General features: G+C 44.5%; 1 protein-coding gene across 2 annotated transcripts in view; it reads right to left on the bottom strand.

Annotated features, from left to right (window-relative positions):
- Positions 1-26,452, bottom strand: part of LOC138284474 (protein phosphatase 1 regulatory subunit 12A-like) — a 409,508-nt gene that overhangs the window by 24,857 nt on the left and 358,199 nt on the right. For both annotated transcript variants that reach the window (XM_069223275.1, XM_069223274.1), the window contains exons 19-21: positions 24,509-24,568; positions 22,740-22,759; positions 21,626-21,743 (exon numbers count right to left, since the gene is read on the bottom strand). In XM_069223275.1, the coding sequence (XP_069079376.1) occupies positions 21,626-21,743; positions 22,740-22,759; positions 24,509-24,568 (198 nt within the window). The remainder of the gene's footprint in view (positions 1-21,625; positions 21,744-22,739; positions 22,760-24,508; positions 24,569-26,452) is intronic.

Genomic DNA, 26,452 nt, shown 5'->3' with positions numbered 1-26,452 from the left:
GCAGGACATACTCACTTTTTATTCTTAGATACATGGGACAGGCTATTTTGCACACGGCTTACCTAGTGTTTAGTAAATCAGTAGGGGGTACTTTTGTGTGCACACTGCTGCAGAAATTACAGAGCACAAAAGCTATGTGAAGATAATCTATCAGCGCTACCAAACTGTGCCCAACATCCAGATCACCACTTTAAATCACTATTATTAGATTTTCCCATTACTGGGGGTAATTCAGAACTCGGACCCAGATTCTACTTTTTCACTGGTTCCCGACCCTGGTTGCAGCCATTATTTTAGCAGAGTTAAGACTCTGCACTACCAGCTCCACTGGTCCCAGCTAACGTTTTAGGCAAGTGTTCTTTAAGCAGTCTACCCACAAACCACTTCAGAGGAAAGGTGTGCCCATTCTGTAGGGAATCTGCTGCATCTGCATCTGACCGCCTTTACGTCTGTAAGTAGTAAAAGACAGGGGCTTTTGTGGAGGGTCTCTAAACTCACAGCCTCTGTGTACATTTCTTTATGCTTCAGTCGGTAATGACGGTGTATGCTTTATTATAAGAAACAGGTTCGCTATCAGTGTATGGTAATTGTTCTGTGTGTTGGGCTGAGGTGCTGCGGAGGGTTGTTGCACATCTGTGGGCTTCAATGCTTATGTTACAAATTAAACTATGCACAGAGAGCACAAAGGCAGAGTAGAACACTTAGAAGACGGGAACTTGTGTACTTGAAGAACTATACAAACCCACCTCCCATCGTCGAAGGGGAAGGGTTCAGGACTGTCATTTCCTTCAGAGGTTTCCTTCTCATAAGAGCCTTGCTCTTTGTTACTGTCTTTGCTTTATCTGTTCAGTGTGTGAAGGAAGCTGGAGGAGAGCTTCAAGGGGATGAGAGATGTGTATGCGTGTGTTGCCCTCCCTTATTTTGAGTGAGGCAAACTTGCACATCTCTAGCTGGGCTGCATATCACCTATGTCGTGTAAGCATGCATTGCAGCAGTAGTCGCTATACCGATCCTGTGCATAAGAAAATCTTGCAGGCCTACGGCCTGTGCTGTAAATGTTTCTTGTATGAGAGAAGCATGCAGTGATACTTGTGCACAATATAATAGCCAGACATTTATGAGGGAAACCCATTCAAACATTGGCCACTTAATTGACACTGCAAAGAAGTACTTGTATTACCTTCTTAAAATTATAACAGCCATGCTTAGAAGTACTGGAACTTTCCAATTCATATACGACGTTATGCTGCGATGTAGTGCAATTGTCCATTTAAAGGTACAACAGCCCTGATGTAATGTGGATACTTCCCCCCACTCCCCACCTGATGTACAAGTATTAAATGCAGTAAGTGTGGATACAATTGGTGTATCATCATGCTCTATACACAAGTACTTGCATGTGAGCTATGGTACTCGAAATCACGGAACAGATACTCTGTACCGGCCCAGGGGTGGGGAATTCCTATCTCCCGACGCCCAAGACAGGTTAGCTTCTTTGGGGGACTAGAAGTTGTAGATACTATTTTGTCCAAAGGACAAACAGGCAATCAGTTAAAATGAAAACAAGCAAAGCTGTGGAGCCTTTTGCGACCTGGATCATCACTATGTAGCAGTCTTTTGTGAGGAGCTTATATTTGTTTACGAGGTGGTTGGGATAGAGCACTGTACAGACAGTGTTAGCTCAAAGAAGAAGCTTTTGAACATTTTTTAAACTCATTTGCAGAGGTTAATTAAAAGGACTGATCATGCGCAAACTTGAAACGGCCCTAAATCAGAAGGGAGCCACCTGTGCCTACAGTCATTCAGTGCACCTTGTCAAATTAATTTAATTAAGTCGATGCTCAGGCCATTCCGGTAGTTCCCAAGAACATAGAGAGCATGTGTGGAACTTCACCCTTCAATCTTTCCCAGATTTTCTTTTTTGAAGCATGTATATAAATAATAAACATTATGTGATATTAAATATAATACCTCATAAATATGTATATCACTTCATACACTCACTTGGGATATGAAGTGCTATATAATGAAAATGTCACTTACCCAGTGTACATCTGTTCGTGGCATCAGTCGCAGTAGATTCGCATGTTCTGCAATAGCTCGCCATCTGGTGTTGGGCCGGAGTGTTACAAGTTGTTTTTCTTCGAAGAAGTCTTTCGAGTCACGGGACCGAGTGACTCCTCCTTTTGTCTCCATTGCGCATGGGCGTCGACTCCATCCTCGATTGTTTTTCCCCGCAGAGGGTGAGGTAGGAGTTGAATTGTAGTAATAGTGCCCATGCAATGGAGTGACTAAGTATGCACTTATTTAAGGTTGAGATGATACATATATAAATAATTGAAGGTAACTTCCAAACTGCTACAGGCTCCCGGGGAGGCGGGTGGGCACATGCGAATCTACTGCGACTGATGCCACGAACAGATGTACACTGGGTAAGTGACATTTTCAGTTCGATGGCATCTGTCGCTGTAGATACGCATGTTCTGCAATAGACTAGTAAGCAGTTATTTCCCCAAAAGCGGTGGATCAGCCTGTAGGAGTGGAAGTAGTCTGAAATAATGTCCTTAATACAGCTTGACCTACTGTGGCTTGTTGTGCGGATAACACGTCTACACAGTAGTGCTTGGTGAATGTGTGAGGCGTAGACCATGTGGCTGCCTTACATATTTCTTGCATTGGGATGTTTCCTAGAAAGGCCATGGTAGCACCTTTCTTTCTGGTTGAGTGTGCCCTTGGTGTAATGGGCAGCTGTCGTTTAGCTTTAAGGTAGCAGATTTGGATGCATTTAACTATCCATCTGGCTATACCTTGTTTTGAAATTGGGTTTCCTGCATGAGGTTTTTGAAATGCAATAAAGAGTTGTTTAGTCTTTCTGATGTTCTTTGTTCTGTCAATGTAATACATTAATGCTCTTTTGACATCTAATGTATGTAGTGCCCTTTCAGCTACGGTATCTGGCTGTGGAAAGAACACCGGAAGTTCCACTGTTTGATTTAGATGGAACGGTGAAATAACCTTTGGCAAAAATTTAGGATTGGTCCTTAGGACGACTTTATTTTTGTGTAGTTGTATAAAAGGTTCCTGTATAGTAAACGCCTGAATCTCGCTTACTCTTCTCAGGGAAGTAATGGCGATGAGAAATGCCACCTTCCAGGTTAGGAACTGTATGTCGCAGGAGTGCATGGGTTCAAAAGGTGGACCCATAAGTCTAGTTAGGACAACATTTAGGTTCCATGAAGGAACAGGTAGTGTTCTTGGTGGTATAATTCTCCTAAGGCCCTCCATGAATGCTTTAATGACTGGTATTTTATATAGGGAAGTTGAATAGGTAGTCTGCAGGTATGCAGATATTGCTGCAAGGTGAATCTTAATGGAAGAGAAAGCTAGGTTAGATTTTTGTAAGTGAAGCAAGTAACCCACTACATGTTCTGGAGTTGTGTGTAATGGTTGTATTTGATTAATATGGCAGTAGCAAACAAACCTCTTCCATTTACTTGCATAGCAGTGCCTGGTGGATGGCCTTCTTGCTTGTTTTATGACTTCCATACATTCTTGGGTAAGTTGTAAGTGCCCGAATTCTAGGATTTCAGGAGCCAGATTGCTAGATTCAGCGATGCTGGATCTGGGTGTCTGATCCTTTGGTTGTGCTGTGTCAACAGATCTGGCCTGTTGGGCAATTTGATGCAGGGTACCACTGATAGGTCTAGCAGCGTTGTGTACCAGGGTTGCCTTGCCCAAGTTGGTGCTATCAATATGAGTTTGAGTTTGCTTTGAGTGAGTTTGTTTACCAGGTAAGGAAGGAGAGGGAGAGGAGGAAAAGCGTAAGCAAATATCCCTGACCAGTTCATCCATAGGGCATTGCCTTGGGATTGTTTGTGTGGGTATCTGGATGCGAAGTTTTGGCATTTTGCGTTCTCCCTTGTCGCAAACAAGTCTATCTGAGGTGTTCCCCAGAGTTTGAAATAAGTGTTCAGTATTTGGGGGTGAATTTCCCATTCGTGGACCTGTTGGTGATCTCGAGAGAGATTGTCTGCGAGTTGATTTTGTATCCCTGGTATAAACTGTGCAATTAGGCGAATTTGGTTGTGAATTGCCCAATGCCAAATTTTTTGTGCTAACATGCTTAACTGCGTGGAGTGCGTCCCTCCCTGCTTGTTTAGATAATACATTGTTGTCATGTTGTCTGTTTTGACGAGAATGTATTTGTGAACTATTATTGGTTGGAAAGCTTTTAGTGCTTGAAAAACTGCAAGAAGTTCTAGGTGATTGATATGCAGTTTTGTTTGATGTACGTTCCATTGTCCTTGTATGCTGTGTTGATCGAGGTGTGCTCCCCACCCTGTCATGGAAGCATCTGTTGTTATTACGTATTGTGGCACTGGGTCTTGGAAAGGCCGCCCCTTGTTTAAATTTATGTTGTTCCACCACAGAAGCGAGAGGTAAGTTTGGCGGTCTATTAACACCAGATCTAGAAGGTGACCCTGTGCTTGAGACCACTGTGATGCTAGGCATTGTTGTAAGGGCCTCATGTGCAGTCTTGCGTTTGGGACAATGGCTATGCATGATGACATCATGCCTAGGAGTTGTAATACCATCTTTGCTTGTATCTTTTGTGTTGGATACATGCGTTGTATGATGGTGTTGAAATTTTGAATTCTTTGTGGACTTGGAGTGGCTACTCCTTTTGATGTGTCTATTATGGCTCCCAGGTATTGTTGTACCTTGCGTGGCCGAATTTTGGATTTTGTGAAATTGACAGTGAACCCTAGTTTGAAGAGGGTTTGTATGATATGATTTGTGTGATTTGAGCACTCTATTAACGAATGGGCCTTGATTAGCCAGTCGTCTAGATATGGGAACACATGTATTTGCTGCCTTCTGATGTGTGCAGCGACTACCGCTAGACATTTGGTAAAGACTCTTGGTGCGGTTGTTAATCCGAAAGGCAGTACCTTGAATTGGTAATGTATTCCTTTGAATACAAACCTTAGGTATTTCCTGTGCGATGGGTGAATTGGTATATGGAAATAAGCATCCTTGAGGTCTAAAGTTGCCATGTAGTCGTGCAGCTTTAGCAATGGCAATACTTCTTGTAGTGTGACCATGTGGAAGTGGTCTGATTTGATGAAAGTGTTGACTACTCTGAGGTCTAGGATTGGTCTCAGTGTTTTGTCCTTCTTTGGTATCAGAAAGTACAGTGAGTAAACTCCTGTGTTTATTTGTGTGTTTGGCACTAATTCGATTGCATTCTTTTGCAATAGTGCCTGCACTTCTATCTCTAGGAGATTGGAATGGTGTGTTGTTAAATTTTGTGCTTTTGGTGGTATGTTTGGAGGGAACTGTAGAAATTCTATGCAGTAACCATGTTGGATAATTGCTAGAACCCAAGTGTCTGTAGTGATTTTCTCCCATGCTCTGTAATAATGACCTATTCGTCCCCCCACTGGTGTTGTGTGGAGGGGGTGAGTGACATGTGAGTCACTGTTTAGTAGTAGGGGTTTTGGGGCTTTGGAATCTTCCTCTATTTCTAGGGAATTGCCCTCCTCTATATTGTCCCCGAAAACCTCCTCTATACTGTCCTTGGTAACTGGACGGTGTGGCTTGTGAGGTGCTGGCTTGTGTGCTTTGACCCCGAAACCCCCCTCGAAAGGGCGTTTTACGGAATGAGCTGTAATTCCCTCTGCTCTGCGGGGAGTAGAGTGCGCCCATGGCTTTGGCAGTGTCCGTATCTTTTTTGAGTTTCTCAATCGCTGTGTCCACTTCTGGACCGAACAGTTCTTTTTCATTAAAAGGCATATTGAGAACTGCTTGTTGAATCTCTGGTTTAAATCCAGACGTTCGGAGCCATGCATGCCTTCTGATAGTTACAGATGTATTAATTGTCCGTGCAGCTGTATCTGCAGCGTCCATGGAGGAGCGGATCTGGTTGTTGGAGATGGCCTGTCCCTTCTCAACCACTTGTTTTGCCCTATTTTGGAAGTCTTTGGGCAGATGTTCAATGAGATGTTGCATCTCGTCCCAGTGGGCTCTGTCATAGCGCGCAAGTAGTGCCTGGGAGTTCGCGATGCGCCACTGGTTTGCAGCTTGTGCTGCGACTCTTTTACCAGCTGCATCAAACTTGCGGCTTTCTTTATCTGGGGGTGGTGCATCTCCAGATGTGTGAGAGTTGGCCCTTTTCCTAGCTGCTCCTACAACAACAGAGTCTGGTGGCAGCTGTGTTGTGATGAAAGCCGGGTCTGTAGGAGGCGGCTTATACTTTTTTTCCACCCTTGGTGTGATTGCCCTACTTTTGACCGGGTCCTTAAATATGTCTTTTGCGTGCCGGAGCATACCAGGGAGCATAGGCAGGCTTTGGTAGGAGCTGTGGGTGGAGGAGAGTGTGTTGAACAAGAAATCATCCTCGACCTGTTCTGAGTGGAGGCTTACGTTGTGAAATTGTGCTGCTCTAGCCACCACCTGAGAGTACGCGGTGCTGTCTTCTGGTGGAGATGGTTTTGTAGGGTATGCCTCTGGGCTGTTATCTGACACTGGGGCGTCGTATAGGTCCCATGCGTCCTGGTCTTGGTCACCCTGGCTCATGGTGGTGTGAGCTGGGGAGTGTGATGGCGTTTGTGCTGGTGAAACGTTAATCACGGGCGGAGGAGAGGGTGGTGGTGTAACTCTTTTCACCACTTTTGGTTGTGGTGCTTGTTCCGTCTGGAACTCCAACCTTCTCTTTCTCCTAATGGGGGGAAGGGTGCTTATTTTTCCTGTACCCTGCTGAATGAAGATACGCTTTTGCGTATGGTCCGCATCAGTTGCTTGTAGCTCTTCCTCAAACCTATGCTTCTGCATTTGGGAGGTTAGCGAGTGCTCTTCTGTATAAGAGCCTGAAGCTGGGTCGCTTGCAGTTTGTTTCGGCGTCGAAACTTTGTCTGCGTGTTTTTTCGGCTCCGAGGTGACTTTTTTCCTTTTCGGGGCCGAAACCTCTCGGCGTCGATCTGTTTCGGTGCCGCTGTCTCGGCGTCGAGCCGTGTCCACACCGGCATCTCGGTGTCGAGGCTTGTCTCCAGCACTTTCTCGGTCCCGAGAAGGCTGCGTGCCGGTGTCTCGACCGGAGTCGGACGATCTCGGCACTGTTTGGGCCTTTTTCGGTGCCGACGGTCGGTCACCGATTTTATGGGTTGAGCCATGGCCTGGTGGCAGTGGCGTCCCCTGGGCCTTGTAAATGTTTCTTTGTGTGGTTTTCGACGTCTTACTCACGGTTTGTGTATCGTCGAATCCTTCGGAGTCTGAGTCTTGGATCGAGAAGGTACCTTCCTCTTCCTGTTCCTCGAACTCCCGTCGGGCTGTCGGTGCGGACGCCATTTGAAGTCTTCTGGCTCGACGGTCTCGGAGTGTTTTTCGGGACCGGAACGCACGACAGGCCTCGCAGGTGTCTTCGCTGTGCTCAGGTGACAGGCACAGGTTGCAGACCAAGTGTTGGTCTGTGTAGGGGTATTTATTGTGGCATTTGGGGCAGAAACGGAACGGGGTCCGTTCCATCGGCGTTCTTCAGCACGCGGTCGGGCCGACCAGGCCCCGACGGAGGATCGAAAAATTACCCCGAAGGGCACCGGAGCTCTTCGATCTTCGATGCGGTGTTGAATGTAAGTATGCCGATCCCGAACGCAACAATACCGACGAAAATCTTCCGAAATTAACTATTTTTTCTGTTCCGAAACTCGGAGCGACAGGAACACGTCCGAACCCGATGGCGGAAAAAAAACAATCGAGGATGGAGTCGACGCCCATGCGCAATGGAGACAAAAGGAGGAGTCACTCGGTCCCGTGACTCGAAAGACTTCTTCGAAGAAAAACAACTTGTAACACTCCGGCCCAACACCAGATGGCGAGCTATTGCAGAACATGCGTATCTACAGCGACAGATGCCATCGAACATAATAATACCATTTTCAACAGGCTTTCCATTCTCTTAGCTGCCCAGTCATAATTGTCTTGTGTCAACCACCAATCCAGGCAGCCTGCACTATTAGGGAGACTTGTGTTTGTTGGAAGATAGGGCTGCAGATGGTATGCATTTGCAGCCGTAACTATGCAGAGTATTGTGGAAACATAAGAGTATCCGAGTGTGCTAGACTGCACGGTATACATGAGTCAACAGAGGCTGACTGACTCTAAGGTTGTCTGTATTGTGCGTGTGTACCTGCAGTGTGTATCTGCACAGTGGATCAGTGCGCATGTCATTCTATCTCATTAATCCAATAGCTTGCTCCTTTGGGCATCTGTTATAACTGATTGGCACAGTCATACTCGGTATATTGATTCTTGCTGCTCCTTCCCATGCAAAGGAGCTGCACTTTGCTTCATGGGGTGACCAAAGTCTGGCACCTGATGTTAATTACTAAAGAGCATTTAGAGTTGTTTCCCACTACCTATTGAGTGAATAATAGTAATGCCATTTTTTTCCATAAAATTACATTTTACTTTTGCATTGTTACAAATCATTTTGGTCAGTTTCATTAAGAAAAAATAAAAATCTTTTAATGTTTGTATCTCAACCCATATCATTGATTTACAGAGTGAATTTCCTTTTAGAGTCTGTAGATATCTCTAATATTTTGTCTCTTGGAAAAGAGAATTATTTTAAAAAAAATCTACACCCGTGGGGTCCCTGAAACTGATTTAGGGAGAGTGGTAGGGCAAGTGAATATTTTTACAGCACAAGCAGATTTCTGCAAAATATTGTCCCTTGAACAAAAGTTTCAAACAATTCCACCTCCCTGATTGCTTAGACAATTCTGTATAAACAGAAGGCCATCTGTACACTACTGATATAGCAAAAATCATTGCTATAAATCTGTATTACATAAACTAAAATAAAATTCAGCAAATGAAAGGCATTTGTGAGTTACAGAGAAAAATTGTATTTTGTTTTAAGGTATGACACTGTAAAGGTTGGCACAAGCAATATGAAAAAGTTACTCTTCTGTAACATAAGCTCTTATTCATGGAGAAGAGTGAGGGCTGTTTATGAACGGAATGGGACTGTCCATGCCTGGACCACACCCAGTGCCAGGAACTCTGGCCCAACCATCACCCACAGCTACTTTTCTACCACACTCCGGGACCTCAACCCTGGATGCTGCTATGAACACTGCCACTGCACCATCCCAGACCCCACTTCACGGTAGGACCTTTCACCTGCCCCCTCTGCCATTTCAGCTGCCACAACAGGCACATACCCACCCTTCTCAGTAACACCCAGCCCACTCAACATGCAACACCAACTACCCACCACCAGCTTGCAAGCACCCTCCTCAACATTCGCTCACTCAGGGACTGGGACCTCCATCAACACTCTCCCAACTCAACACTGTCTTCCTAATAGAGATCTCGTTCCACCCTGTGTCATCCCCAGACATCTCCACCAACACACAAGCAGGATACAGAATCACCAACGAGACTGTATCAACAAGCCATGAGGAAGATTTGCCATCATCCACAGAGAATCCATCAAATGCACCATGGCCACGGACAACACCATCTCAGCAATGGAACACCTCAACTTCACTATCCAAACTGACGAGAAATCCACCGGGACCTCGAACCACCTTCTGCAGCCTCATTACCAATTTCCTCTGAAAAGGTCTTTGCTCCAAGGTCAATTGACAGAGGAATAATGTACTTATAGGATAAAATAGCTCATGAGATACATCTCCTTTCCAGCCAGGTGTACTGCATTTAAGACATCCGGCAACTGGAGAGGCAGGATATTTTTCTTTGGGAACCTAAGGTCTAACAATTAACTTCCCTACTCGGATGACATGTTCAAGATAAAGGGCGAGAGTGCTAATCATTAGTGAGCACTGAGGACCCTCTTGTAAGGTGTGAAGATGCCTCATGTGTTCACATCAAGATTATTTTTTTTTTACTCCAAAGCTTCATAGGCATTGATGTTTTTTCAGTTCATTCAAACCCGCTTGCACTACTGCAGGGACATATTCTGGAGACGTCATATCACTGCTGTGAAAGTGCTATGGACTTGGAGACATCATGGCTTACCTTGGGCAGAGAACTAAATTGAATACTCTTCGGATATGTCAGTGTCTCCTTTTTGCTGTGCTGTTGCACCTCTTGTTTATCTGGTGCTTCATGACCCCAAAGTGTCTCATGGTGTCTAGTCTCAAAAACATTGTGACTTCAGGGTGCCTCAAGGACATTAGTATCACAAGGGTCGTTTTGGCATTATTGTTTTCTCATGTATCCCTGGGATATTCTGGGACCTCAGGCAGTATGAACCTTCCTGGTGTTGGGGTTGTCTGGGGTCATGTTGGTCTGGAAGTCATGGCTGTCTGGCATGATACCTCAACATTCAGGGTCTTTTGACTGTAATGGTCTGTCAACTTAAGATATTATGATATCATGGGCTCTCAATGCCCTCGCTCAACATCAAGGGCTTTGGGAAAAAGGGGAGAAGGTAACTGGAGAAACTCTGCAGTGTTCCAGAGGGCTAGGGGTGTAAGACTAATGCAGGTAGAAGCATAGACCCTTTTGTGGCCTACCTGTTGCGCTTCCAAATTTTGGGAATATACAAACTTATTTGAGGAAGTGATATCAGAAGTCTCCTTTATAGCACAAGCTCCATTGAAAGGAAACACTTTCTCTACACAGTAAAGACTTCAGCAAAAAATCCCCAGCAAAATATCACTTGGATTTTGTTTCCACTAACAGTAAAGTAATGTAATATGGATATGCTCTATCTCAAAGCTCTTGCCTAGGATTAGCATCCTAAAACACGGTAAAACCACCACTCTGGTCACTTATGATGACACCAAAACTCCTCCCACATACAACTTCCCACAATTTAACCCCTTTGCTGCCAGGCCTTTTCCCCCTCCTGTGTCAGGCCTTTTTGGGCTATTTGGGGCAGTTCGCGCTTAGGCCCTCATAACTTTTTGTCCACATAAGCTAGCCAAGCCAAATTTGCGTACTTTTTTTCCCAACATCCTAGGGATTCTAGAGGTACCCAGACTTTGTGGGTTCCCATGAAGGAGGCCAAGAAATTAGCCAAAATACAGTGAAAATATCGTTTTTTTCAAACAAATGGGAAAAAGTGGCCGCAGTAGAAAGCTTGTGGTTTTTTCGCTGAAAATGGCATCAACAAAGGGTTTGCGGTGCTAAAATCACCAGCTTTCAGGAACAGGCAGACTTGAATCAGAAAACCCAATTTTTCAACACAAATTTGGCATTTTACTGGGACATACCACATTTTTAAAAAAAATTGTGCTTTCAGCCTCCTTCCAGTCAGTGACAGAAATGGGCGTGAAACCAATGCTGGATCCCAGAAACCTAAACATTTCTGAAAAGTAGACAAAATTCTGAATTCAGCAAGGGGTCATTTGTGGAGATCCTACAAGGGTTTCCTACAGAAATTAACAACTGAAAAAGAAAAATATTGAAATTGAGGTGAAAAAATCTGCAATTTTTCTCTACGTTTTACTCTGTAACTTTTTCCTGCAATGTCATATTTTCGAAAGCAATATACTGTTACGTCTGCTGGACTCCTCTGGTTGCGGGGATATATAGGGGTTGTAGGTTCATCAAGACCCCTAGGTACCCTGAGCCAATAAATGAGCTGCACCCTGCAGTGCGTTTTCATTCTATACCGTGTATACAGCAATTCATTTGCTGAAATATAAAGAGTGAAAAATAGCTATCAAGAAAACCTTTGTCTTTCCAAAATGGACACAGGATAAGGTGTTGAGGAGCAGTGGTTATTTGCACATCTCTGAATTCCGGGGTGACCATACTAGCATGTGAATTACAGGGCATTTCTCAAATAGATTTCTTTTTTATACACTCTCTTATATTTGGAAGGAAAAAATGTAGGGAAAGACAAGGGGCAATAACACTTGTTTTGCTATTCTATGTTCCCCCAAGTCTCCCAATAAAAATGATACCTCACTTGTGTGGGAGGCCTAGCGCCCGCGACAGGAAATGCCCCAAAACACAACGTGGACACATCACATTTTTTGAAAGAAAACAGAGGTGTTTTTTGCAAAGTGCCTACCTGTAGATTTTGGCCTCTAGCTCAGCCGGCACCTAGGGAAACCTACCAAACCTGTGCATTTTAGAAAACTAGAGACCTAGGGCAATCCAAGATGGGGTGACTTGTGGGGCTCTGACCAGGTTCTGTTACCCAGAATCCTTTGCAAACCTCACAATTTGGCTAAAAAAACACGTTTTCCTCACATTTCGGTGACAGAAAGTTCTGGAATCTGAGAGAAGCCACAAATTTCCTTCCACCCTGCGTTCCACCAAGCCTCCCGATAAAAATGATACCTCACTTGTGTGGGTAGGCCTAGCGCCCGTGACAGGAAATGCCCCAAAACACAACGTGGACACATCACATTTTTTCATAGAAAACAGTGCCTACCTGTGGATTTTGGCATCTAGCTCAGCCGGCACCTGGGGAAACCTAGCAAACCAGCGCATTTTCGAAAACTAGAAACCCAGGGGAATCCAAGATGGGGTGACTTGTGGGGCTCTGACCAGGTTCTGTTACCCAGAATCCTTTGGACACATCAAAATTTGGCAAAAAAAAACACTTTTTCCTCTCATTTCGGTGACAGAAAGTTTTGGAATCTGAGAGGAGCCACAAATTTCCTTCCACCCAGCGTTCCCCCCAAGTCTCCCGATCAAAATGGTACCTCACTTGTGTGGGTAGGCCTAGTGCCCACGAAAGGAAATGGCCCAAAACACAACGTGGACACATCACATTTTTTCACAGAAAACAGAGGTGTTTTTTGCAAAGTGCCTACCTGTGGATTTTGGCCTCTAGCTCAGCCGACCCCAGGGGGGGCAGAAATGGCCTAAAATAAATTTGCCCCCCCCAGGAGCGACCCTTGCCTACGGGGTCGCCCCCCCGTGTGACATTGGCGCCAAAAAAAAAAAAAAAAAACAGTGCCTAGTGGTTTCTGCCCCCTTGGGGGCAGATTGACCTAAAATCGGCCAATCTGCCCCCAAGGGGGGCAGAAATGGTCTAAATACAATTTGCCCCCCAGGTGAACAACCCTTGCCTAATGGGTCGCTCCCCATCTCTAAAAAAACAAACAAACAAACAAAAAAAATAAATTTGCCCTGGCGCCTTGAGGTTTCTGCCCCCCAGGGGCAGATCGGCCTAATAATAGGCCGATCTGCCCCCAGGGGGGCCGAAATGGCCTAAAATAAATTTGCCCCCCCCCCAACCCCCCCCCCCTCCCTAGAGTGACCCTTGCCTACGGGGTCGCTCCCCCTGCGTGACATTGGGGCCAAAAAAAATCCCCGGTGCCTAGTGGTTTCTGCCCCCTTGGGGGCAGATTGACCTAAAATCGGCCGATCTGCCCCCAAGGAGGGCAGAAATGGTCTAAATACAATCCCCCCCCAGGGGAGCGACCCTTGCCTAATGGGTCGCTCCCCATCTCTAAAAAAACACACAAAAAGCAAAAAAAAAAAAAAAAAAAAACACACAAAAAAAATGCCTTCTACAGGATTCTGCCCCCCGGGGGCAGAAATGGCCTAAAATAAATTCCCTCCCCCCCCCCCGGGGGCGACCCTTGCCTACGAGGTCGCTGCCCATGCATGACATTGGCGCAAAAAAAAAAAAATCCCAGGTGCCTAGTGGTTTCTGCCATCCTTGTGGGCAGATTGGCGTAGCAAAAATCGGCCGATGGCCTAAATACAATTTTACCCTCCAGGGAAGTGACCCTTGGCTCCCCATCTGTAAAATAAAAAAAAATATAAAAAATTCCCCGGTGCCTAGTGGTTTCGGCCTGATCAAAATAGGCTGATCTGCCCCCCAGGGGGGCAGAAATGGCCTAAAATAAATTTTCCCCCCAGGGGAGCGACCCTTGCCTAAGGGATCACTCCCCTTGCGTGAAATTCATGTAAAAAACAAAAAAAAACTCCCTGGTGTCTAGTGGTTTCTGTCCCCCTTGGGGGCAGATTGGCCTCATAAAAATAGGCCAATCTGCCCCCAAGAGGGGCAGAAATGGCCTAAATATAATTTGCCCCCTAGGGGGGCGACCCTTGCCTAAGGGGTCGCTCCCCACCTCCAAAAAAAAAAAACCACAAATTTTTTTTTTAAATAAAAATGATCCCTGGTGCCTAGAGGTTTGTGCCCCCCTTGGGGGCAGATCAGCCTAATAATAGGCCGATCTGCCCCAAGGGTAGAAAAGGCCTTCCAAAAAAATGCCCCCCCTGGGAGCGACCCTTGCCCAAGGGGTCGCTCCCTTATGTCCATTTCAAGCTATCCCGCTTTTGAAACGCTCAGAGAGACTTCAAAGGGAAGGAAATTCCTTTCCTTCCCTTTGAAGCCTCTCTGGGCCTCCCCCACGTGATCGAAAGAGAAATGCTTTGCGCGATGGGAGGAGGCCCTCTGTGATTGTCGGGGGGGGGGGGAGTCGGGGGTGGAAGGGGAAGGGCTTCCCCTTCCATCCCTGCCTTGGAGGGGGTTGGTGGGGAGCACATGGGGGGAGATCACCTCATCCAGGGCACCGTAGGGGTTAAATACTCTTCAAACAAAGCAATCTTGTTTTCTTTTTTTTTTCCAATGACTAGGAAGAAACCAGTGACACAGAAGAGACTGATGTTGAGTCTTTGAGCAGTCCTGCAATCCAGACCTCAAGGAAGAAGAGAACTTCCCCTTTCATTAGGGGTCCGAGACTATCTCTTGGGAGTTCGCTCCCTATCAGGGTACTAACCTGAAGAGGAGAGGGAACCGCTTTGGCATGTCCCTGTGAGCCTTTGTGAAAAATAACGTGACCTCCTGTTCTGTGATGATTCTTGGGTACATCAATCAGCTAAGACGCAAGTTGAGAGGTTACCTTCAGACCTGAAACACCACATGTGCATGTCTTTCAGGTGAGATAAGGACATTTGCTTCTGCAAACAGGTTTAAAATCTTAATCGGGTGTCAAAGCTAAATAATTTCGTTGGTGGAACACAGTGGAGCTCCAGACTCATCAATGAAACACAGAAATATAGGACAGAACAGCATGCCTGTTCTACTATTGTCAGATCTTGGCAAGGTCGCAGCTGGAGCTGCATGTGGCCATCTGGCAACAATAAAAACATACTGCTAGAGGGAAAACAGTTTCCAGATCCCTGCCTGGTACTTGGAGAGTATTCATAAAGTGAGGAGTCTTCTGGAAGAAATCCTTCAGAAAAGAAGATGCTACTCTGTTTGCATTGCAAGAATTCAGGTAAACTACAAAAAGTGACATCTTGAAATTTCATTTATTTAATCTTTCAGGGGGAAAAGAAGGTAAATTCAGGTTTGGGTAACTGCAGGTGCATTTTTTTTTTTAACTTTAAGGGATATTCTATTCATGATTAAAGTAAAAGATTTGTTTCCACACACTGCTTGTACAAAGCTAGACATGGCGAGGGCAAGTTGCTGGGTGATGCTCAACATAAACTACTTACAATTCGGGTAAGGTGCAAGAGTAGTTGGAATGTAGCTCAATTTGTTGGAGACTGACGTGGGCATTGAGCCATCACTAAGTAAAACCGTTATCGTATACATTTTTAGTATGTGAGCCGTAACAAAAGTCTTTTGCCAGAGTGATGTGATGTATATAACATAGCACAAAATAAGAAAACACTGGTGGACTGACGAAGAGGCCATTACTTATGCATGGATAGGATGTGTTGGTGTAGGTGAATTGAGAACATGAGAATGATTTACTAGGAGTATTGACTAATGTTACCGGTTCTTTCTTAATTTTAAGCTTACGTTACTTTCCCAAATAAGGCAGAGTAACGTTTGGGGCCTTGAGAAGAGTACAACACCCACAGATGTGTGTGTAGATGTAAAAGGGTTGAGGTCATGTGGTAAAGGAGGGTAGCTGTACTTCAGTATGAAGGTTGCTTGATTTTAGGTACATTTCTCTCTCATGCTAGTAACAGTTTTTTGGCCTCTTTTAGAAAGAATAGTGGGTTATCATCTGCTAAACACAAAGCATGGTGACTCTGATTTCTGTGGTTTGTATGCCTTTCCAAATCTGGAAGTACTTCAAAGAACCCTTGACTAGTTTGTGGTAGTATTTTATCAATCTATTTGTGAGGGCAGCTGATTAAAATTAAACTCAAACTTAAGAGTTGGACATATTTTGTAACTGGACATAGGGGTGTTTACACTAGTGAATAGCTGGTGGGTACAAATTGTCTATGTCACATTTTAGAAGACATGACAAAAGAACTGAAATGGAAACTGAATCCTAAAGCGGTTTCAGATGAAAAGGACTAGTCATCCAGTCCATCATTGCTTTGAACAAGAATTTAATATATGTGATACAACACTCTGCGTATGTATGCATTTCTTTAAATAATTTTTAATGTGGTGTCTATGAAATTTATTGATGTGGGAACTTTGAATTTGAAATAGGCTTTACATACTAAAACTATGGACTTCAACAGTTAAAGGAAGTTAGTAATCAGTATCTGAAGAATTAAAAGGACAAAATAAACATGAATAACAGTCTGTTTTTATTTTAGTAATGAGGAATCATGTAGTAATAATAGGTCTAAACTCCCAGCCATAACTGGTTGACGAACACTGATTTTGTTCCCAAAAGATTCTTGTATTGTTAAATTGTATGCTGGGCAATTTAGAAATTAAATATCTGTATTCACATTTCTGTTTAAACATTGACAACCAATGATTCCTGTCCTGAGGATGGAGAATGATTTCAGCAAGCAGATCTATGAAAGCCCAATGCTGAAGAATACAATCAGCAACCTTCATTGGAGATCATTCACATGAGGATAGCTCCCAAAGAACTTGCTGTTCAATTCTCAAACAATTCAATATAATTTGCAAAGAAGTGACAATACATATCAACCATCTTCACAACTCAGAAAACCACTTACCCGTCAATCATAACCAGCAGCCACCAGAATCTTAACTCCCACACTGAGAATGTGTGTCATGAGCCATAATTAACACTGCTCATATTTCACATATAGGTACCAATCTATTTTTTGACAACTTAATTCACAGTGATAGTTAATTTCTCTTCATAACTATGCCTGCGTGAGCAATCTCATATCACATACACATCAAAGTAATTAAACAAAAAAATACTCAAACAAGTTACTTACGTTCAGTAACACTCATTTTAGTAGAGATTATCTAGCCGCAGATTCCTAACCTTTTGAATGTTGCTCAGGCATCAAACTGGATATGGAAACTTTTAAGCAGAATCTCTGTGTGCCAGTAGGTGGGTGCATGCGGCTCCACAGAGACACCATTCCACTCCAAAAATTAAATGGGGAACCTATACAGGCACCACTACCATACTGAGGTCAGTTGCTTTCAACAGTGTCAGTGCCCCCAAACAAAGCCCCAAAAGCACATTGATGTGTCTAGTGTGTACATTCCTAGAACTGGGATCGTATTAAGAGTCCATTCACAGAAGGGGGGAGAAGGAAGAGTTAGTGAGAATTTGCATATAGATAAGTCTCTACCAGAAAGAGTGTTACTGAAGGCAAGTAACTTGCTCTTCTGATAGAGGCATATCACCGCAAATTCCTCACCTTTTGAAAATATATCAAAGTGGCATCTATTTGGAGGTTGGTCTGTGGATGGACTCAAACCAAATTGTCTTGGAGGACTGAGCAGGCAAAATGCACCTCTCGTTAAACCTGACTGTTGAGTTAACAGTGCTTTCTGACTGTATGGAAGGACACCCACATAGCTGCCTGGCAAAAGTCCATGACAGACTCCTGCAGGCCAACATAATTATAGCAGCTTTAACTGTGGTAGAAAGAGCACACAGTCCATCCTGGAGCTATGTTTTGCCAATTTATAGCAGGCCTTAATGCAGAGCACAATCCTGCAGAACATGGTTCGCTTCTGCACATCCTTGCCTTTTTTCATGCCAGAGAACCCCACAAAGTGCTGATCATCAACTTGATGTTCTTTGGTACAATCTATGTAAAAGCTCAGCATTCTCATGAGGTCCAAACAATGGAGTTTCTCTTCCTTCTGACAGAGGTGAGGTGGAGCACAGAATGTCAGAAAGTTAATGTTCTGACCGATGTGGAACAGCTTCTCAAGAAGTGTTGTCATTGAGCGTTCTTAGTGGTGATAAACTTAGAGCCGTAGTTCTCCATATTCGTGGAAGAGAGCTTGCGCCACCTCTAGGTGCAACTGACTCTCGTGATCTGCTAGGCACCAAAGACTGGGCTCATCTGCTCTGGCAATTAACAATCATACGAGGTGGTTCACCACCTTGAAAATGTCTTGATGGTCTACCCATTTCCAGAAGAGTGGGCCTCCTAGCATAGGGTCCATAACCCCACTGATCCCTGCTTGTTGCAGGACCACATTGAGGTTGTGCTGTCCACGCAAATGTATCATTTGTCCATTGATGAATTATCCATATGGGTGGTATGGAGCCAGGACTCCGCCAGAGACGTAGGCCTCTGATCTCCACCTCTTCTAGATGACCACTCCAACCAAGAAGCGATGCATCAGTCACCGCTGTCAGCTGTGGATGAGGAAGGTAGAGGGGTCTACCATTGACCCAATCATGGCATAATAACCACCATTGCAGAACATTTACAGTCTCTTCCAAAATCTAAATGTGTTTGGAGAGGTGTCCTCAATGTTGGGCCCACTGAGACTTTAGATGCTACTGTAGAGCCCGCATATGCCACCTAGTGTGCTCGATCAGCAGGATGTAGGAGGCCAACAGTCGCAGGAGTCTTAGAGTTGACCTCACTGAAATCCACGACCAAGGCTGAAAGATCAGTAATAGCATGAATGACCAGGGGGAAAGGCACAAAAGGGAACTGTGTACAGATTGGCTCAAATGAAGGTGAGCGTCTGAGAAGGAGTCAGGTGTGACTTCTGGAGGTTGATAGGAACTCTAAAGAGGACAGGATGCTCACTGTAGTCTGGGGGTGGTTGACGAATGGCTCAGACAAGCCTGTCTTCAAAAGTCAGTCATTGAGGTAGGGAAACACTGGTACCTCTGACCTCCAAAGGTGTGCTTCCACTACTGCCATCCCTTTATGAACACCCAAGGAGCACTGGTGAGACCAAATGGGAGCACAGGAAACTGAAAATACTCCTGTCTAAAAACGAACCACAGGTTGCACCGAAAGGCCTTTAGGATGGATAAATGTAAATATGCATCCTGCAGGTCCAACACCACCATCCATTCTCCAAGTTTGAGGGCAGACAAGAACTAGCACAGAGTGAGCATTTTAAATTTCTTCTTCCGAAAGAAGGCACTGAGAAGGCACATGTTTGTAAAAGGTTGAAAACCTCTGTCCTTCTTGGACACCAGAAAGTAGCAGAAGCATGTCCTACTTCTGGTACAAGCATCCTCTCAATAGCCTCTTTGGCCAAAAGGGCTTACACTTTCTTCCGCAAAATGGAGAGATGGTCCTCCGTAAATTGCTGGGGGGGGGGGGTTGTGCAGTGGCAAGGGAATGAAAGGTAGGACAAATCCCTTCGGATCTTTGAGCAGGACTCACCTGCCTGATGTTATGACCTGCCAACCAGACAAGAATCTTTGGATCCTGCCTCCCATCGGGTGGCTGTGTTCCACTAAGAGCTTGCTAACAGGGTTTGGCAGGTGGGGCTGGGGGCAAGGAGGCGACAGTGGACTGGACGGCCTACTGACCTGGAACATGAGGGCAGTGGGCACCACAGCCTTGACTGCAAAATTTCTGGGCACCTTGCTGAGTTGGACTGGCTGGAGGTATGCGGCCCCCGCCTAAGCCATGAAAGGAGCAGTAGGGCTGATGTGGCTGGCGAGGTGGAGCAGATGAGCCCACGGAGAATGCCTGCTCTCCTTGAACAGCTTGGGAACAGAATCTTGCCTGGTAGCCAAACAGATTAGTCCCGTCAAACGGCATGTCCATGAGGGATGACTGGATATCACCTGAAATACTGGAGGACAGCAGCCCAGCGTGATGGCAAATGCAACACTGGTGCCCAATGGTTCACCCGATGGCATCTGAGGTATCGAAACCACATTGAACTATGAACTTGCCCAGGTCACAACCACCATGTATAGCCTGTGGAAGTGCAGATCAGAGAAATTCAGAATTACCTGAAAGGACTTGAAGCACCGAATCACAGATGGGGTGTAAATAGCACCACAGCTAGCATTTACAGAACAAAGCACCAAGATGGTAGACAAGAACAGCCTCTTTCCAAACATTTCAACACATTTTGACTCCCTACTGTGATCTTCAAGTTGGGGAGCTGTAGGTCAAGGACTCTGGCTGCCCTATGCATTACCAGGGTGTGAAAAGCACTATCTTCAGTGGCAGGACCAGGGGGTGAGAGGCGTCCTGATTTATCAAGGACACTTGCCTCTTGTAATTTGTACCAATTTCTTTATGGTATGGCTGGCCAATCATCACCTGCATCATAATTGTTGTCCAAACATGCCAAACATTGAATGCACAGTATGTGTTATCCCTTCTGCTGGCTTGGGTGGAGAAAGCAGTTCCTCAACAGTGGTTGGTCGCAGCCCCGGTTGAACAGGCACTGACTGAGTCAGAGAGTACAATAGGCACCTTGTCTTACTGTGTCCATGGAGTCGACATTGGGGTTGAAGTTCTGGGAACAAACGTGAACCTTGGTGCCACAGATGGAGTCAGAACTGAATTCTGTGGCGGCACTTTGGTGGAATCAGAGTGTCCAACAGGAGCAGAGGGCCAATCCAACCCCAGATTGAGGTCCTGTTGGCTTCAAAGGGCCCGAAGCAGTACCAGAAGGAGTGGGCAAAGTTCCAAAGAGTCAGAGCATGGCCTCGCAGAATTCTTTGACCTGTTTAGGAGTGGCAGAGTAAGTTGCAGAATATGCTCTGACATCAATCGACTTTAGACTCAAGATCAAGAAGTATGACACTGCCCACAAGCCATCTCAGGGGAAAGAGAGAGAGAGAGGGAGAGAGGGAGGCGGGAATGGGCCAAGCCCCACTTAGATTTCTTGTGTTTTTTTTTGTCAACTCTGATCAAGACGAAGACTGACCCATGAAACAACCTCAATGACTTCTGCATCTGGAACAGGAATGAACTTTGGACTTGGAGTGGTCCCGCCTCAGTGTCTTCTGGTGCATGGTGGTGTAGAATCTTGCCTTGTGGTCTTGCATGCTTTTCAGTTTCACCAACATGCAATTACTGCAGGCATTAGAGCTGTGACTCTACCCACAGCACCACAGGCAAACCCGATGAGGGTCTGTCACAGACGTTTGTTTGCCAAAGCCCTTACAGGGTTTAGACCTGTAATTTTAGGATATTTCCCATGATAATGTTTTACAATTTTATGAGGTAAAGAGGAGTCTCAAAGAGACGAGCGGTTGGATGTTGGGAACTGATGTCAGGTTGTGGGAGTGGCATCTATTTAGGGTCCTCACATAATTATTTGACCAGAACAGCATCACTGTGGAGCAACCTGCCAGCATGTATCGGTACTGCTGAAAAGTTTCCAGATCAACACTGATGCCTGGGGAATATTCAAAAGGTGAGGAATTGGCTGCTAGAGCCTTTATCAGAAATGACATCACATCTGTTAAGCCCCTTAAGAGCTAAACACTCCTCTCTCATTTAGAACTTCTTTTGTTTCACATTCACTCACCTGTTTGAAGTCCTTCTTCTCTGGCTCCTTTGGTCCCAGAAGTGCTGCAATGGAACTGGGAGTTCGGGGATTCCGAGCAACTCTGCCTGACAAATGGTCATTAGAAACAGACTCTCCCCTGGAAAAACAAATGCTTGGTTGTGAGTAATTAACATTCCTGTGATTCCCATTACAAATCTTTCCATTTACCCAACCCAAATCACTGTCCAGTTCCTTTCATGTCTTACAGAGAGGTCATCCAAAATTACATGTCTCTCACATCACTTATCTCACAATCAACTTTTTCATACATTTCTTTCAGCTCCCTCAATAACATATTCACATTAGTCCCTGTGTGTCAGCCAATCCCCTCAGACTACAACCCAGACATCCATCTTGCCATATCCCAGACACATCCCCACATATCAAACATTCCCCTACACTCATACCGCAAGTGATGTACACACTCCCTCCAACCAGTCTGACACTCTTATTGTTCATATCCCAAACAATCACTTGTCCACATGTTCCAGACACTGTCAACCTTCCACATCATGTTGCAAATGCTTCATGTTCCATATATTTCACCTCTAGGAAAAATCATTTATTTCTTATCTCTGAGATCTACTATCATTCAAATCTAAGACAGTTACTGCTCCCTTTTCTTCCCAGTCTATATCATAAACTCACTCCCTTCTCCCCAACACTTAAGAATGCCTCTCCTACAAGACATCCATCCTATCCATAACCGATGCATCCCTTTCACATACGCATCTCATTCACCTCTCTCCATTGGAGACCCTCATAGCCTTGACATATATCACTGCCACACGACGCACATTTACACTCCTAAGGTGTCCAGGTGGCTCCCTGTCACATGACACAGTATTTCCTTTTCCAAACCATAGTTTTGGGTTTATTAATCTAGTTGATTCAACTGAAGAGAACAGACTAAAATATGCAGAACACAATGAGTTATTAATAAAAGGCCAGGAAGAGCAATATGGTGCAAGACGAACAGTGAGGTGTACCAGTGACATGGAGTCACATAGAAATCCTACCCACCCACAAAATGAGGACATACCCATGCTGGTATCATAATACACCCATCCTCTTACAGAAAGTAAGTTTTTACCGTGAGCTGAGTCCATCCACCTGAAGAAAACAGAGGGGGAGAAAATTGAACAAATTAATGTCAGGCACAGCTTGCTCTTCTACAATGAAGAGAACATGAGCAACTATAGCACATCTCACTTCTCCATTCGGATTCTTATTGTACTGATCTGGGATACGAGTGCTCCTTTATCCTTCTTAACCATGTATCCCCAAACACTACAGGGCTTTTCTCTTCCAAAGTTCTATCCTTTACACCTTTCCAACAAGATTATTCTCAGCGTTTTGACCCCACCCCCCACTTTACCACTTTGACCTGAGGAGACCTTCCTCCCCCTGCAAATTGTGCAGTCTTCTGCCTTGACCTCAGGAATCCCTCCAACCTTAGCACTCTTACTGGGCTGCCACCTTACCCCTCAGGTACCACGGCCTTCCTCAGCACTGTGGACAGTCTTCAGCCTCAACTTCATGAGTGCCTCTGTCCTGAGCACTCTTAGCAGTTGCTCACCTGCCTCAGCACTCTACACCAACTTTGGCCTGTTCCTCACTAATTCCACTCTCCATAATCTTAACAAATCAGGTCCCTTCCAGTTACTCATTGAGAGCTTTTCTAGGCTCTACATCATTGCCCTTCCACATTTCATCTTTAGATGTCCACAGCTACACAGCTGATCCTGAACTTCAGATCACTGAGCCATCATAAGGGGGTTCTCACTCATCTCATTCACTGAGTCTCTTTTTTTCTCATCTCAACACTGTGGATGGGTAAACTAAGTGTTTAGGCACTCCTTTCTTACAAAGCAACTCTACAATTCAACCTAGTATATTATTATACTATATCGCTCCATTTAGTCACTCTCTCTCTCGTTATATTCTTGATCCCTTCTGCATGGCATTCTGCAATACTCAACACTAACTCTTCTTATCAAACAAGCTGAGAGATAATAGCCTAAAACTACTCTGACCCTCTACGTGTTCCATCTCTCCTACCAAGTGTATGGCTGCCTTAGAAGCAAAGTCACTTACCAGAGTGCTGGAGCCACTCAGCCAGGGAAGCACATTGTAAGAAAAGAAATTAATTAAAATAACCCTGATAAGCAAGATACCCTCCCCCAAAAGCTTCATATCCCTTCACTGAGAAGCATACTTTAAGCTTAAATGCACATATCTGTTCAGGAACTAGATAATACCCTAGGAGAGCACTCATGCTGAGCCAACTCATAGGGTTGAGTCCTGATGCCCTGTCTAGCTACCATAAACAATGTCGAAAGAGTTTCAATCTGTAGTTGCCATGCCCAACAGGACATATGGTGCCTCAGTGCAAACAGTAAAATGATGACCCAGTCTAGCCACTAGAAAGGTGGCCCTGCTCAGCAAAGAGAGGTAGGGCCTTTTCTGGCTGGGATAAATGTGTCTCTGTCCGATCAGGAAAGAGTGGTCCTCTGCAGTCAGGAGTGAGTGGGCTATGTCTAAGTAGGCGAGAGAAGGCCCGGGTTGCCAAGATGAGAGGGGACCAACTAGAAGAGAGATAGCTTTTCAACTGCTTGGAGAGTTGAGGCTCTTCCTAGACTGAGGAGTAATGGCTCCCATCAGAAGATAACTACTCATGTAATGTTTAATCCTTTTAAGACAGAACCAGAAAGGGTGAGGTGGCATCCAGCAAGGATACACAGTCCTGACCTGAAAGGGTACAGGGGGGCCCATCACACATCCACTTTCAAAACATGGATAAATAGGGTGATGCTAACTCTTATGGGCACTGACCAGATCTGTTGAAGAAATTTGACTCACCTGCTTCCCTTCACTCTCTTCATTCCCATCATCATCATCTTCAGATCCATCATCATCGCTCTAGGAAACATAGGCACAAACTTTATCATAATAACAGTAATGGCCTTTTAACAATGAAAACATAGATTAATGTACAAAATTCACAAGCAGCACCAATAACACTACTAAACATCACACACAAAACATTTAGAAATAGCATTTAGGACCTCATTCCTAAAACTGGGCTTTCTTTAATAGTTAAAGATTATCCTTCAAGGAATGCAGTGCACGATCGCCTGATAGTACCAAATATGAAAACACTCTTAGGTTATGCAAGGTGGTAATGCACTGTTTTAGAAACACATTACCGACTGAATAAAGTTCACACTTGTTGGTCATACGGTGGCATCTGCTAAACGACAGTTTCAACTCAAGCTTACATCGTTTGTGCCCTTGTCTGGCCACTGCCTGCTTTAGTCACATCAGGTGATTAGAGATGAACGAGTCAAAGTACTGTGCCAATACCAATATGAAGATAAAGCCTTACCTTTCAGAGAATCCTAAAAATACTTCTCATTTGAATCACATTTGAAGCACAATATAAAGGGCTTTGAGTCAACAAAATGTACTTTTATTTGGCCATTGATTAGCATAACCACCGGTTCTCTCCCCTTTCAGAGTATCTAGCTGCCACGTCCCATTCTTAAGCTACAGCTTCTGCACCCCGATCGGTTCTAAATAGACCACTTGCTTGCACATATAAAGACCGCATGTTTAGTTTTCCGAACTGCTGAAAGCATCATTAATATTAAATAAACAAGCCCATGACATTGCTCAAGTTTAGGCTAATAACTCACTTGATCCTGTCAGACACGAAATGTTTTGCCCTCAAAGAATATCTGAAAGTTCATGAAAGTCCATAAACGAAGCATTATCCTGCAAGTACTCGATTCTTTTAACCATAAAGACCGAAAAAACACATTAAAGATACATTATTGGCAAAGAGTGGGTACAGTCAAGCATCTCTTCTAGAGTCTAGTTCCTAAACGGACTTTTAGCTTTTCAAAGCTCAATCCAGAAATCTTTGTATTTCACAAAGTTTATCTTGGGGAGGTGTTCTCCAATCTCCTGCTGACTTAAGCACATTACAAAAACTATGTGTGGGTCTCTCACGTAAAGTGCACATTGGGGTTGTCTCCAACAGTAATAGCTGAACACTTCTAAGGGGCTAAGGGCCAGATGTATCAAGCGATTTTGCATTTGCAAACAGTGCGAATCGCAAAATTCGGCCGTTTGCAAATGCCTATCAGAATGTATGAAAGGCATTCGCAGTGCAATTTTAAGGAATCGCTAAAATAGGGAATCCTTAAAATTGCGACCTGACTTAGAGAATCGCAAATTGCGATTCTCTAAATAGGAAATCGCAAATAAGGAATCCTTATTTGCGATTTCTTAAGCACATGTATCAAGCATTTCCTAAATGCGAATTGGGCATTTAGGAAATGCAATTACCACCAACAAAAGTTTGGTGGTAACCATGTGCAAATTTTAAAAATGCATTTTAAATGCATTTTTAGAATTGACATGTAGCGCACACATGCCCCTAAGGCATGTGTGTGCTTCACATGTCCGTAAAAATATTTTTGGGGTGCAGCAGAGGGGGTCTTAGGCACCCAGGACGCTGGGATTTGCACTTCCTAAATTGCAAATTCCTAACTGGAATTTGCAATTTAGGAAATGCAAAACAATTCACAGCAGGCCCATAGGTGCAAATGGAGTTGGATTCTCTATTTGCGATTCGGTAATAGCATTTGCGAATTTTAAGAAATCGCTATTACCGAATCGCAAAAATCATACATACCATTTTGCATTTCTTAAATACCGATTTCTTAAAATTCGCTATTTAAGAAATGCAATTTGGTTTTTTGATACATCTGGCCCTAAATCCCTTTCTTCGTTCAACAA

Source organism: Pleurodeles waltl, chromosome 3_1 (genome assembly GCF_031143425.1).
Source record: "Pleurodeles waltl isolate 20211129_DDA chromosome 3_1, aPleWal1.hap1.20221129, whole genome shotgun sequence".
NCBI classification, from domain to species: Eukaryota; Metazoa; Chordata; class Amphibia; order Caudata; family Salamandridae; genus Pleurodeles; species Pleurodeles waltl.
Note: the sequence above shows the minus strand (reverse complement) of the source record. Positions and strands in the feature narration are given on the sequence as shown.